Genomic DNA, 13,680 nt, shown 5'->3' on the forward strand with positions numbered 1-13,680 from the left:
TAAAGATTCTTTTAATTGTCGAAATATTTACCATAAACTATTGTTTATAATAAATCCTGTGGCAGCGTATACATGAGACTAGTAATTAGCTTTAGGGAGTGATCGGAATAATGAATTGAAAAGAGTATTTGGTGAATCAATATTCAATAGCCCTGTATGCAATAGTTTCTCGTTCAGTATTCGTGTTTCTGCTGAAACAATATTAATGCATACATTATAGAGCAGTGGCCGTCGGCATATACATATACGTAACGGATGGTCTTGCAAATTGCACGGACTGCTTTGTTAGACCGCGAAATTGCATAATTATATGGAGAGAAGCTAGTCATAGGTATAAAGCTTGGGACAATGAACCCAAGCTGCCTCGGGCTAGTGTTAATTTTCCCTAGGGTAACAAAATTCAAAATGAGCAACAAGTCTTCTTCATTCCTCGATCTGGCATTCATGCTGCTACATTTTGACATAATTTTGACGTTTCAAAATGGAAACAATTTTATCCTACGTACATACATTACCACCACATACATTAATATTCGAACTCCATCAATATCGAAAATGAATCTGCTCTCTTAAATCGGACGTTTACCAACAACGCTGTAAAATCGAATAATTTTCAACATTGTAGATAACTTTCCGCTTACGAAGGCCGTCGTCAATCGGTTTCACGTAATCTTGATCCTATTTTTATACCGAGGATTTATCAGAATCACCGTGGGATCAGCGATTTGGAGGATTACTGAAGGTCCGCGGGGTCTTCCGAATCGTCGAATCCCACGGTTTCTTGATGCCGAGCAACGATACGCGGAAGCGTTGGAATCTGAAAGGGAAATTAGAAGCTACGTGATCATAGACGGTGCGGCGCGCCACGGCTTTCTCATAACGACAGTAACGTCGCGCGTCGACGCGATAATAGAGGGATGTTCTCGCGTGTTGAATGCGACTCAGAAGATTAACTGTTGCGCGAGCACTTGCCATGTTCGGTTCGCAAGATTAATACCCGCACGAGTATACGGGATGAATAAAGTCGGACGACCAAGCCCGAGAATTAGTTGTAATTTTGTGATTCAACCCCTGCGACCGTACGCGCTTATGAGATTACCTTCGACCGTCACGATTCGATGCTGCCTTACATTCCCCGGGTGGATAGCAGTCTTAGTATGCCGTATATAGAAATATTAATTCTTCTACGTCGTGTCCCAATTTCATCATGCACACTGAGATTACATCCTCTTTGATATCAAAGTCTTTCCAATTACTCAACGAATTAATCATTCTCTTTAAGTAAAATGCATTCGTTTTATAATATATAATTCCTACGTATATACCGTTATGACTTTACGTCAAACGGAACAGACAGCTTATTACTGTAAACACTTCTTCAACATTCATGCAATTTATAATTCATATCGGTTCGAGTTAGAAAAATTGCAATGAACAAACGACAGGTCGTATTTTCCCGTTCTTATGAGTAGTTTCTCCAAACTCAATCAGTATTATTGTTTTTTATTTTTAATCCTTTCCCTTCGTCTGCAAGTCAGAAAACTGGAGAAGGATAGAAAATTTACTGCGTAATTTAGAGCTGTTTATTATTCTCGATCAATCGAAAATTTTTTCATTAATTTTAAACTAATGAAAAAGTTTTATTAAAAGTTAGATGATGTCACACATACTATAATACAATGTGAAAAAGTTCCTGTGAGATTAAAAATTCCAATACAATGTGCAGTAACAGATATCCAGTAATGTTGAATGTGGATTAATCCTCTGAACTACGTGACGATATTTCATAAAAGTCCATTACGTTCCATTTAAATGTGTAATGCATACTGCATCACTCCTGATTGCGAAATCCAATACATCATACGGTCCTGGTAATGGAAAGTACCAGTGTAACTAGAAATACTGAAAATTCGTACATCATTGATAATGGTACACTAAATCAAAAACAGTCGAGAAAAGTTATGCATTTCTATCAAACTCAAAAATTTTTTTGCATTGCAACGGAATTCCATTTTTACATTTTATATTCTTTAATACATTTCAAATTATTTCCTATCCTCTTATGTTTTCTAAAATCTACGAATGACCTACTTTTCTAAACGATTATCGATACCAGCAACGGAGGATTTGTGATTCCGTGCAGTACACGATGTATAGCAACTTTGGAAAACTCGGAATTATAACGCAATAGAAATTCGATCGATGGGTGAAGCTCAACCGGCAGAGCATGGATCTAATATCTTCTGGTCCGTGCCATGTCATTAGATTATGTTCGCACGATAATTAACAATTCCACGTACAATTTCCCGTTCGTGTCAATCCTCTCTAGTCGTTTTATTATCGGACCGATCTTCCGTCATTTTCCTGACACTTTTCGCGAATTATCGTTATTCGAGCCTGTGCACATGGCGAGCTTTCGCCGCGCGTATTTGTCTTTGTTTTTACAATTAAAAAAGCGAAGGCAAGCATATGATATTTGTGTTCATTCATGACATACTTGAAACTTCGTATATACGTCATATAAAAATTACAAGTTATTTTACTGTTTAGTTTTTAAATTAATAATTATTCAAAGTTGAATGTAATTACATGAGACATACTCGTATAATAGAGATTCGCGCTCAATTTAAAAATTACAACAATAAGTGTGTATTCAGTTTTCTCAGAAGCTGCGACGATTTATGAAGAGGGAGCAGAATTTTCGTTAGCGCTTTTATAAGATCGAGTATCTTGTTTCAAAGTATTTAAAGACAAGGCGAGTCTTCTTAAAAGGGGTGTAATGCGTGGTAAAACGAGTACTCTCGGTAAAAGAGTTTACAAAAAATTTAGCGGGGGCGTCCGTGGAAGGAACCGCTTGAAAGCAAGAGCTTAACGCGTTTAATCTTGGAACATGTACTACCACCATAAAACCCAACTCTCCTCATACTGGAATACATTGTATCGTCTCCCAAAAATTAATAATAACAACAACTCTTTTTCGCATAAAGTATACACACGTTCAACGCATGTAAATAGAAATACATATAAAAATACAATTACTGTTATGTCAGGTAATGAGATGACTTAGAAGGGAATATAATGCTCCATTCTGTCACCAGCGTTCATTTAAAAAAAGAGTCAGAAAGAAGTGTACACTGAAAGAATGGCGAATAGTTTGAAGACAGGTCGATGGAAACGAGGGAAAAGCTCTCGGAGGTGGAGGAGAGGAAACAGGACCCGTGCAGCGCATTAATGATGCTACTTTCCCGATGACTCAAACGCGTCAATCAATATGTTCGTCGTCGCTAGATGTCTATTATCAAATTGCACTCGTCATTTCTGAGGATCTCGTTGTTTGACTCGCATTGAATTTCCAGTGGGGTCTCGTTATCTTCCTTGTCTCGTCTCACCCTTCGCATTCGAATCTTTTTCGCTGAACTAACGGGAAATAAAGCACTCCTATCAAAGATATCTAGCTTAGTTAAACTTATCCGAATATATATTTTTTAGAGATCAGTCTCCATTTGTGTTAACTGTATAATTAATATTTCAAATGTACACATGGTTAGTCTTAAAAGTTCTTTTTTTCAGTCACAGTGTTAAAATAAAATAGCTTTTATGTCGAGAGAGAGAGATATAGCCCCTAATGAGATCCGGATATGAGAAATGGATTTCAGTAAATTCTGACACTTGGTCTTTTCACAAGAAGTTTTTAAGTAATGTCGCATTAATTACTTCAATCAAATCGAATGACGATATAATCAAATTTTAGAATTTGAAGGAAACACAACTTAATACCTGTGTTTTCCTCAATTAAACGGGCACACACTAATTAGTTTGCTTTTCCACTCGGATCTATTTAAACACACAAATAGAGGGTAAATAAGCAAACACGTAAAACAGTTATTCCAAGAGGAATATACATACAGATTTCGAAATAGTTTGCTGATCGTGTTTAAGTACTTGAAAGCTCTTTCGATGACCAGAGTCGACAAGTGCCATTGATTTTCTCGGGAACTCGAGGACTAACTCGTTTGTAAGCTGATTATGAAAGTACTAACGAGTGACAAATTTTTATCTAATCCGTACTTCTCAAAGGCGGTATTAGTCATTGACGCAGATAGCACGTAGTTAAAAGAAGCTTTTGAAGCGCTTACGATTAGATTTCAAAGTCTAGTCTGAAGGAAAGAACTTGGTAGAAATGCGTCCCTATCTTTCTATTATACCGTAATTAATTCTCGTTTTCTAAAGTTAGGACAAACATTTTTTAACCACCTACATCAAAGTACAAAATGGAGAAGTCTTAAAAAGAAGTAAAAACATGACATTTACGCTCCCATATTATTAATTTAAATTACTTGTTAAGTTGATAGTTGAAGTTAGGAGTTCGAGTACTTCAAAGTTTAAAGTGGATAATGAAAGAAATTGTGATTCTTTGAAATCAATTTGGAACCATGACAGATTCCAATTTTTCTCGTATTTTTGTGAAATCAAGATCAGAATTGAAAGTATGCCAATGAGATTTCTCTAAAATATTCTTAGAAATACTATTTCTTTAAAATATTTTATTCAAACGCATTTACGCAATGTCTAGAAATTGCAATTTCATAAGTAAAAATAAAAATGCAATTATTATTGCAAAGAAAGAAAATTTGTTGATTGGTTTTTGAGAAGTACTCATCTTATTAATCAATTACACATCCACTGGATAGAACGAAGAATATACAGCGTGCTAACACACTTCACCGATCAGAGGACAATAGATCACAAAATAATGGAAGTACTCGCGCATGAACGAGAACTATCCGTAAAGTGAAACAAGTATTTTTATCAAACTAAATCAATGTATAACCAACGCTTTTAACCGAAGCTCCAATTTACGGAGATTGGAAACCCAACCGTCAGAGAGAAACGAAAATCGTGTATATCCAAGAGGGTCTTAGGCGAGAAGGAGGAGAGATGAAAAACGCAATCCGGTCGAAAAGACTTGAGCTCGAATGATGAGATAGAATCTAAATTGCGTTCCGGCAAGAGCGGGGAATGGTCCACATCGCGCATCCAACGTCGTCATATTTATCTAGCTACGCGACGATGTCGTCGTCGACAACGCGATGCCCCGTCCCCCTTTCCCCCTTCACGTACCTGTGAGCTTAGGCAAATTTCGCATATCGGTTTAGGTAGTTGCGGGGATGGTGACGAAACGAGCGAGACGCGGTAATTGAAACGTAGCGGCCCAGTATAACTCTATTTCCCCTGAGCTGTCGGCTGCGGGCTCGTCTTTTACCACGCATCGGTATGCACGAGAAATAAGATAAGTCACCGGGACTTGCGATTAGAAATTCATTTATAGATATTACCTGACTAGTCTGTTTAGTAATAGAAAGTAACTGTACATCTTGGAAATTATGAGACATAACATTCGTTAATATAATTTCACTAGCATCCCTCGTCGCGGCTTCGCCCGCATTAATTATCGTGTGTAGGATTCAAAATAGAATAGAAATATTTCATGAAGAAAAATCGCTAAAACAATATTCGCTTGCGTAAAAAAAAAAAGGAAACGAATGACCGCGACTCACATACAGAGTAAAGTTCCCGCTGGGATGGTGTTGACAGGACATTTGTTAGGATAGACGAATGGAACACAGGAATGCACGGTATGCTTAGACCAATTCCTGATTGTTCCGGGGAATGCCGCAAACCTCCAGGCTATCACTAAGTTATGACGTCTATAATACCGGTTGGTATTTCATTGTTACCACTTACGAGACGGCCATTCCATCGCTCGCCACTTTCACAATTATCTATTACGTGCAAAAAGCACTGTTTTTCAATGTCTTCGACAATAGTTCATCATTGGGTGAAAATTCTTTTTGGGAAAAATATCACATTATTTATTTTGTAAATGCTATAGTTTAATCAATTGGGGAAAAATAGTCAAATAGAATTTCTTATCCGTAATATCTCATATATTAATTTTAACGTAAGGCGACAACAATTTCCCAGATCTACAATCAGCTCTTTCTATGCAAAGGACGTATCACAATTGTCGTTATCATCGCTTACGATTCCATTTGGTACGAAACGTTTACTACACAATGTCGTAATGTCGATACTTGTAATACCCATAATACACGAAATATCGATGTAGGAGAAACGCGGAACGCGGTGTGGTAGAAAGTAAAAGGTAAAACGGGTCGTTACGCGAAAGTAAGGTCATACAGAAAATGCAAATGTAAGCCGTGCACGACATTAATGTTTGCCGTTCCCAAGAACCATTGCCTTTATTCTGACCATCGTTCCTTCACAGATACTGCAGGCTACCTCAAGTTCAACATACAATAAGCACAACTGCACAAACGATACATCATTTTGCATAACTAAAGCCTAAACTGCGGATTTTATGAATTTATAAAAAAAAATTTATAGACAATATAAAAAATGCATGTACAATGACACAAATTTACTTTGTGTGATACCTGGATAAGAAGAGTGTAATTCGTATTTTTGCAATTTTTAGAATTGAATAACAAAAGGCATGATTGATGTTTAAAATTTCAGAAATTAAACAATTAGTAATGAGAAAAATGTTTACAATCCAATAAAAATTGTTACCTGGAATAATGGAAGTGGATCGATTAAGTTTTTGTATGTATATATTATACGTATAATGGTTTCACTCTCATATTTCATCCTCTCCATTTTCTACCTATGGGTAGTATAATAATAGACGTATAATTGTGATACACATGGTAGTTAAGATTTTAATTAGTGGAAAAGTTTTATGCGTTTTATCGTTTCCTTCAATATCTGGATGGTGTTGACAGGACATTTGTTAGGATAGACGAATGGAACACAGGAATGCACGGTATGCTTAGACCAATTCCTGATTGTTCCGGGGAATGCCGCAAACCTCCAGGCTATCACTAAGTTATGACGTCTATAATACCGGTTGGTATTTCATTGTTACCACTTACGAGACGGCCATTCCATCGCTCGCCACTTTCACAATTATCTATTACGTGCAAAAAGCACTGTTTTTCAATGTCTTCGACAATAGTTCATCATTGGGTGAAAATTCTTTTTGGGAAAAATATCACATTATTTATTTTGTAAATGCTATAGTTTAATCAATTGGGGAAAAATAGTCAAATAGAATTTCTTATCCGTAATATCTCATATATTAATTTTAACGTAAGGCGACAACAATTTCCCAGATCTACAATCAGCTCTTTCTATGCAAAGGACGTATCACAATTGTCGTTATCATCGCTTACGATTCCATTTGGTACGAAACGTTTACTACACAATGTCGTAATGTCGATACTTGTAATACCCATAATACACGAAATATCGATGTAGGAGAAACGCGGAACGCGGTGTGGTAGAAAGTAAAAGGTAAAACGGGTCGTTACGCGAAAGTAAGGTCATACAGAAAATGCAAATGTAAGCCGTGCACGACATTAATGTTTGCCGTTCCCAAGAACCATTGCCTTTATTCTGACCATCGTTCCTTCACAGATACTGCAGGCTACCTCAAGTTCAACATACAATAAGCACAACTGCACAAACGATACATCATTTTGCATAACTAAAGCCTAAACTGCGGATTTTATGAATTTATAAAAAAAAATTTATAGACAATATAAAAAATGCATGTACAATGACACAAATTTACTTTGTGTGATACCTGGATAAGAAGAGTGTAATTCGTATTTTTGCAATTTTTAGAATTGAATAACAAAAGGCATGATTGATGTTTAAAATTTCAGAAATTAAACAATTAGTAATGAGAAAAATGTTTACAATCCAATAAAAATTGTTACCTGGAATAATGGAAGTGGATCGATTAAGTTTTTGTATGTATATATTATACGTATAATGGTTTCACTCTCATATTTCATCCTCTCCATTTTCTACCTATGGGTAGTATAATAATAGACGTATAATTGTGATACACATGGTAGTTAAGATTTTAATTAGTGGAAAAGTTTTATGCGTTCTATCACTTTCTTCAATATCCAATAATAAAAATATAGTAAAAATACAATTCTTTTATAAAATAAAAGTTATGGCTTTTAATTTTATACAGTTTAAAACGCGTCTTTTATTGTTTTCAGTTAATTGGCCAATTAAGGAAATCTAAGTTCGTGGGACAGCTTTAATGGCTACGTTCTCTTTCGCTGTTACGTGGATAATTACCGTGTTCATTATTAGAAAGTAGAGCGTAAAGAGAAACAGTGAAAAATAGATGAATCCCATTGTCACTTTGTCATTCTATGCTGCGCAGACAAAAAGAATACGGGGAAAATGATGCCGTCGTTACATTATTCTTTAAATCATTTCTCTTCACGTCCCTTTACTCGATAAAGTTTATATTAAAGAGATAAATGAATCTTTTCATAAAAACTATTTAAGTAATAGAAACTGCTTTAGAATGAATAACAAGTATGTATAATAGAATTTACCCAATCGCCACCGAGGAATTGGCACGCGAAATTTTCACTCACTTTCGTGTTTTCTCAGATAATAAACTTTTGCATATTACATAGAAATTCATTCTAAAATTACAGAATTTTCCTCATTTATTTCCTTAATATGAAAATGCCAAGATTTATATTTCTATGAAAATAGTTGCCGTTTTCTTCTCGCAATTATCGGTTCAAACGTCTTCGTCATTCACTCTAAGTGATTGCTCGACGATCCATTTCCCTACTCGACTGCAAATCTTCTCTGGCAGGATGTCCTTTAGAATTGACTGAACCGAAAACGAATTTCCAAGAAGACTAATCCGATGTTGTCCACAAGGCGGCTTTTGTGTCTGGCAGAATTTGTCGTAGGAGGTATCTCCAAAACCTCGGGAAATCAAAGCAACGAGAGTGAGAGAGACTACGAACGCGGAAAGCTCAACTTTTTCCGATGTATGCGTTTATGAGCGCATTTTCTTTGATGCGGGTCCCTCGTGACTCTAATCTGTTGAAGTACGCTAGCTAGTAGCTAGATCTACATATACACCAACTGCGGCTGCGGACTTGTCAGAACGGGAGATTGCCGTAAAGGCTTTCGGTGTTCACGGTTCGCCGATAACGAGTTTGAATGTTCTGGGGCCTGAAGTTAATCGTTTATCAGGTGAACTGTGAACGACCCCCGTGTGGCCGCGAGAACATTCCCGGCATATTTGATTTTGCACGGGACGAGACGTATCGTCTTCCTCCGAAGCGCTGCTCCACGTAATCAATTGTATGCCCTGGTAAAATGAAAACGACAAAGGGAATAACTAAGTGAGTCAACTGCTCCGGCGGCGCAGCAGAAAGCTTCCTTTGATTAACGAAGTTGAGCCGCCCCGTCGCTTCGATAAGTGATAATGTTGAAAGCTTCCTATACGTAGGAAAGCTCGTTGCGAGACACATTGAAAATAAAAAATATAAACCCTGCTTATTTAACGCGATATTGGTACAGAAAAGTTCGATTATCGATGAGGAAACGAAATTGCAGCTACGGATAAGGAAAGGGAATAGCAAAGAATGAGATTCAAATAAGATGTCAACGGATACCGTCCTTGATTGAATATATCACGATTGATGGATAGATATCGTCGGCGTAATCGGCGAACGAAAGAAGGGAATTCGATCGAAGGTGAAAATACGATGGAATCTCATCGAAAAAGGTTGCTGCTTTTATAACGACATAATTAACAGGAAAAAGGGGTCTTTTTCCTTTTTTATACCCAATATTTCCGCGGTTTTCATTATCCGATGTCTGTGATCTGACATAGTTATAATTATCTATTGGACCAATAATATTGTAGGTAGAATAATTAAATTATATATTCAATTGTGATACAGATTCGGATAAATAAGCGATATTATGCAGTCAGCTTTTAATCATGCGTGTTAATAAATCTGTGAAAAGAAAATTGAAGATCGGTTGACTTGCAGTTGTTGAAACTTGCATCTGATGCCCTGCAGGCTTCAAGTCTTTTCCATAGAGGGGAATAAACTCTGTAGCTACGTTTTTCAACGTTTTCACCGGCACGGTATTTTTCTTCCTTTAAAAGAAGCTCTGTAAATAGGGTTCAGCTTTCATTTCATCGTTTCGTGATATTACTGGAGAATTACTCGACGAACGCCACTTGCGTTATTGTAATTCATCCGTAAACGTATTGAAATTAAAACGGTTCACGGAATGTAGGCCATCTTAATGTTTTTCCGTGGGTGGTTGTTACAAAAAGTATAGAATACGTAATACATAGCTAAAGTTTCAAACAGGATTTATTACGAAATAAATAAGGAATCTGTTTTGTTTTGAAAAATAAATGAAAATGTTGAACTACTTCTTGACCATGTCATGTTGATTATAAAATAAATTGGTTTACTGTACATGACAAACAGATTACCAATTATTAAGTTCTTGCAAAACTTCAAACATGTGTCACTATTTTAATTTATAGTCAGAATCATCTTAATAGACTTTAACAAATTAACAAACGATTATTTGAGTATATAATTCTCGTATAATATTATTAATTTCTAACTAGACTTTAGAAATCTGGTAAAACTGGTAAATAAAAATCAACCTCGTTTGATGAATTTACAGTTATAAGGGAGTACGTCGAGCGATGTTCGTCAAATACGTTAACGTTATCGAAAAAATAGTATTGTTGGGTGTCGCAATAAGCTTTAAAAGCCGCACACGAATAGCAGCTTTTAGCGTGACATGGTTGTTGAAAAGTAGGTGTCAGCCTTGCACGTACATACGTTTTAATGCAAGCGAAATGGAAGGTGCTATGCCACGTGGATGAAATTGAACAGTCCCATGGAAAACATGTTTGCATGAGTTCAGTTGCAATGCTCCTGACATTCTTTCATCATATCGTTAGAACTTGGCACAAAAAAAAAATGAAATAAAAGAAATCGAGTAGCAAATCATTATCAAAAGTCTTATCATTACTGCATTAAATGAATGCATGACAAAATGAAATTACTACTCAAAGATTACTATCGAAATTCATCTGAAACGAATGTGCAAAATAAATGGGAAATACAATCGCAATTTCATCACAAGAATTTAATTTCCCAGCTTACGATCAACTTCAATCGTGACATCTCGATAAAATCTCGCCCATTCGACATTACGTGATCTCCGCCGAGTTCGATGTTACGTAAACGACGTCTCGTTTCGATTATGTTTTATCGTCTACGTATCGTGATACGTATGTAACGGAGGAATACAACGGCGAAACGTGTTGCGATAACGATATCGTCGAATGCCGTTGCATTATTACCGGAAGACATCCAATGAATTTTAATACCCAACGTAATAACGTTTTCGCCCTTCGTAGTGTTTCTCTGTTCTTCTTTAACGTTCGAACTCTTACAGTTTTTGCTTCGATCTCGTTTGTGAACTTGTCATATTTTTATGCGATGTGACGCAGAAAATAATCGACGGATAATAGAATTACTTTGTAACGCCACAACATTCGAACATTTCCACGCGTAAATATAATTTTAATTAGCATATAGCTAGATACGGATTTTAATAAATGGTTTGAAATTATTTTGCTTCATCTGAAACTGTTTCTTATTGGCAATTAGAAAGAAGTTAAAATGAAATTGCTATTTAGCTGCTTGACTTTGCAGGCCGTGTTGTAAATCATGTTTCTCGGTAGAACGTTGAACGCCGCGAGCTATCGAGCGCAATTTAGGGTCTAAACTTCTGTGCGCAATTTATAAAGAACGTTTCGCCGTAATATCTTTATTACTTCTGTATAGTTACCAAAGAAATATGGCTGGAGGACATCGAAAGAAATTTTAACGTATGAAATTTAATTTCAAAATTTATTACACGTGCCCATGGCAATTAAGCATGTAATAAAGTGCGTAATAACTTAGGGAAGAAATTTCTATTGCCAGTCTATTCATGTATGATTAGACTTTCAAAGAGAGATAATTAATCAAAAGGTTTTATGAGTAGGAATAGAAGAAAAATTACTATTTTAAATTAAGTAAACTAGAAAATCTCATAATTATGTTAAGGGTGTTAGACATATAAAGATTTCAAAGAACCAAGACTTCGTATTTCCCCTTTTCTCGATTAGAATTAGATTATCCAATGAAAAATATCCCCCAAATAGAAATTTAACCACTACCTACGTAAGCTGTTTTAAGCTCTTTATCACGAAGTTTCATTACAAGTTTCCAATTATGTTGCATTACAGTTCATAAAGATTATCGTAATATTAATTAAAACTTTTCCCAATCATGCCATCTAGATTATTCAGTGATTATCAGCGCACTATAAAATGATATATATTATTATTAAGATCCTCCATCTAAAATTCAATTTGATCACCCCTGTAAAAGCTTGATACACAATTTGGAATCGTTTGTGGTCAATCCCGTTTCGACAAAATCGTTGCAAGCTTCTGAATGGAAAATCCAAAACCAGACCTCCGTAAACGAACCGCCTTTTGCCTAAGGGATTAAGTTTAATAGCGAGATCCCCCGGGCTTCGTGAACGTACATAAAACCGCTGTGCCCCGTTATCCGATGCGGAATGGCCTTAAACTATCGTTCGACGAAACTTGTACTGACGGAAATTCCAGCTTGGCGAAATTTCAAGTGCATTTTTGGGATTTCCACGATGCTCGGGTAAAATAGTCGCGGCTGATTTCAGTTATCCTTTCCTATGATTTTCTACCAGACTCATGAATTAATAGTGGTTGTTGATAATTTTTATTATCATTAATGTTTGCGTAATGATTTAGGACAGTCGCATGTTTTTTATGTTTCAGGCCGAAATATGGAGCGTGTTCATCGCTATCTTAAGGAAGAGCGTGCGAAACTTACAAGCGTGTACGGACGTAGGCCTCATCGAACACGTACTTCTTCGATTGTCCCGAGCCGAGACCGTTGTCGCTGGTACGTAGTACACACTATGAACGATACTATCAGACGATTGTTATCACGCCATTCGAATACAGTACAACAGTTTATACAACTATATTCCTTTATTCAATAGATCTATTGATCGACATGCTTGGAGTATTGGCCAGTTACAGTATCACAGTGAAAGAGCTGAAGCTTTTATTCGGTGCTATGAAAGCTGTAAAAGGAAAATGGGTAAGGAAACTTTCATTCCAACCATTCAGGACTTAATGAAACATTACTACAAGTGTTTTACTCATATGTATGTTGAATGTATATACATTCTGATTAATGCCATAGCCACGACATTCGGCGAAACTGTTAAACGTTCTCCGTCAGATGCCACAGCGGAATGGACCAGACGTGTTTTTCAGTTTCCCCGGTAGAAAAGGATCGGTAAGTCAATTTTCATCCATTCTCTTCCGGTTATTCTCTCTTCGGCTTTCGGAATATTCCTGTTACGAGCCCCATCCAAGATGCCATTCGATTCTGAACTCTATTAAACTTTAGATAAGAAAATTCGCCTTGTTTCATGGAACTTCTACTTTCACATTTAATCCGTCGAATCAAATGACGTATTGATTCCTCGACGAAGTAAACTCCTCAACGAATGAAGAGCTGAGAATTTATTGAAATTATCGAAAATACTTGAACTTACATCAAGACTAACTTCTTGTTCTTTTTTTTTTATTGTTCAGAGATCATGAAATTTAATCATGCAAAGATATTGTTAGAACGAATTTTGCTGATTGTAAAATTATACTTATTATAATTT

The 13,680-nt window shown here is 36.2% G+C and overlaps 1 protein-coding gene and 1 long non-coding RNA gene across 21 annotated transcripts in view; one reads left to right on the forward strand and one right to left on the reverse strand.

Moving 5' to 3' along the window:
- The window catches only part of rg (A kinase anchor protein rugose), a 269,667-nt gene that overhangs the window by 171,958 nt on the left and 84,029 nt on the right, over nt 1–13,680 (forward strand). For all 20 annotated transcript variants that reach the window (XM_018022957.2, XM_018022951.2, XM_018022956.2 and 17 more), the window contains exons 3-5: nt 12,773–12,899; nt 13,000–13,100; nt 13,206–13,301. In XM_018022957.2, the coding sequence (XP_017878446.1) occupies nt 12,773–12,899; nt 13,000–13,100; nt 13,206–13,301 (324 nt within the window). The remainder of the gene's footprint in view (nt 1–12,772; nt 12,900–12,999; nt 13,101–13,205; nt 13,302–13,680) is intronic.
- Nucleotides 1–13,680, reverse strand: part of LOC113464200 (uncharacterized) — a 59,923-nt gene that overhangs the window by 28,502 nt on the left and 17,741 nt on the right. The window lies entirely within an intron of this gene.

The sequence above is a fragment of the Ceratina calcarata genome, unplaced genomic scaffold (genome assembly GCF_001652005.2).
Source record: "Ceratina calcarata isolate Rehan_Ccalc_2016 unplaced genomic scaffold, ASM165200v1 scaffold297.2, whole genome shotgun sequence".
NCBI lineage: Eukaryota > Metazoa > Arthropoda > Insecta > Hymenoptera > Apidae > Ceratina > Ceratina calcarata.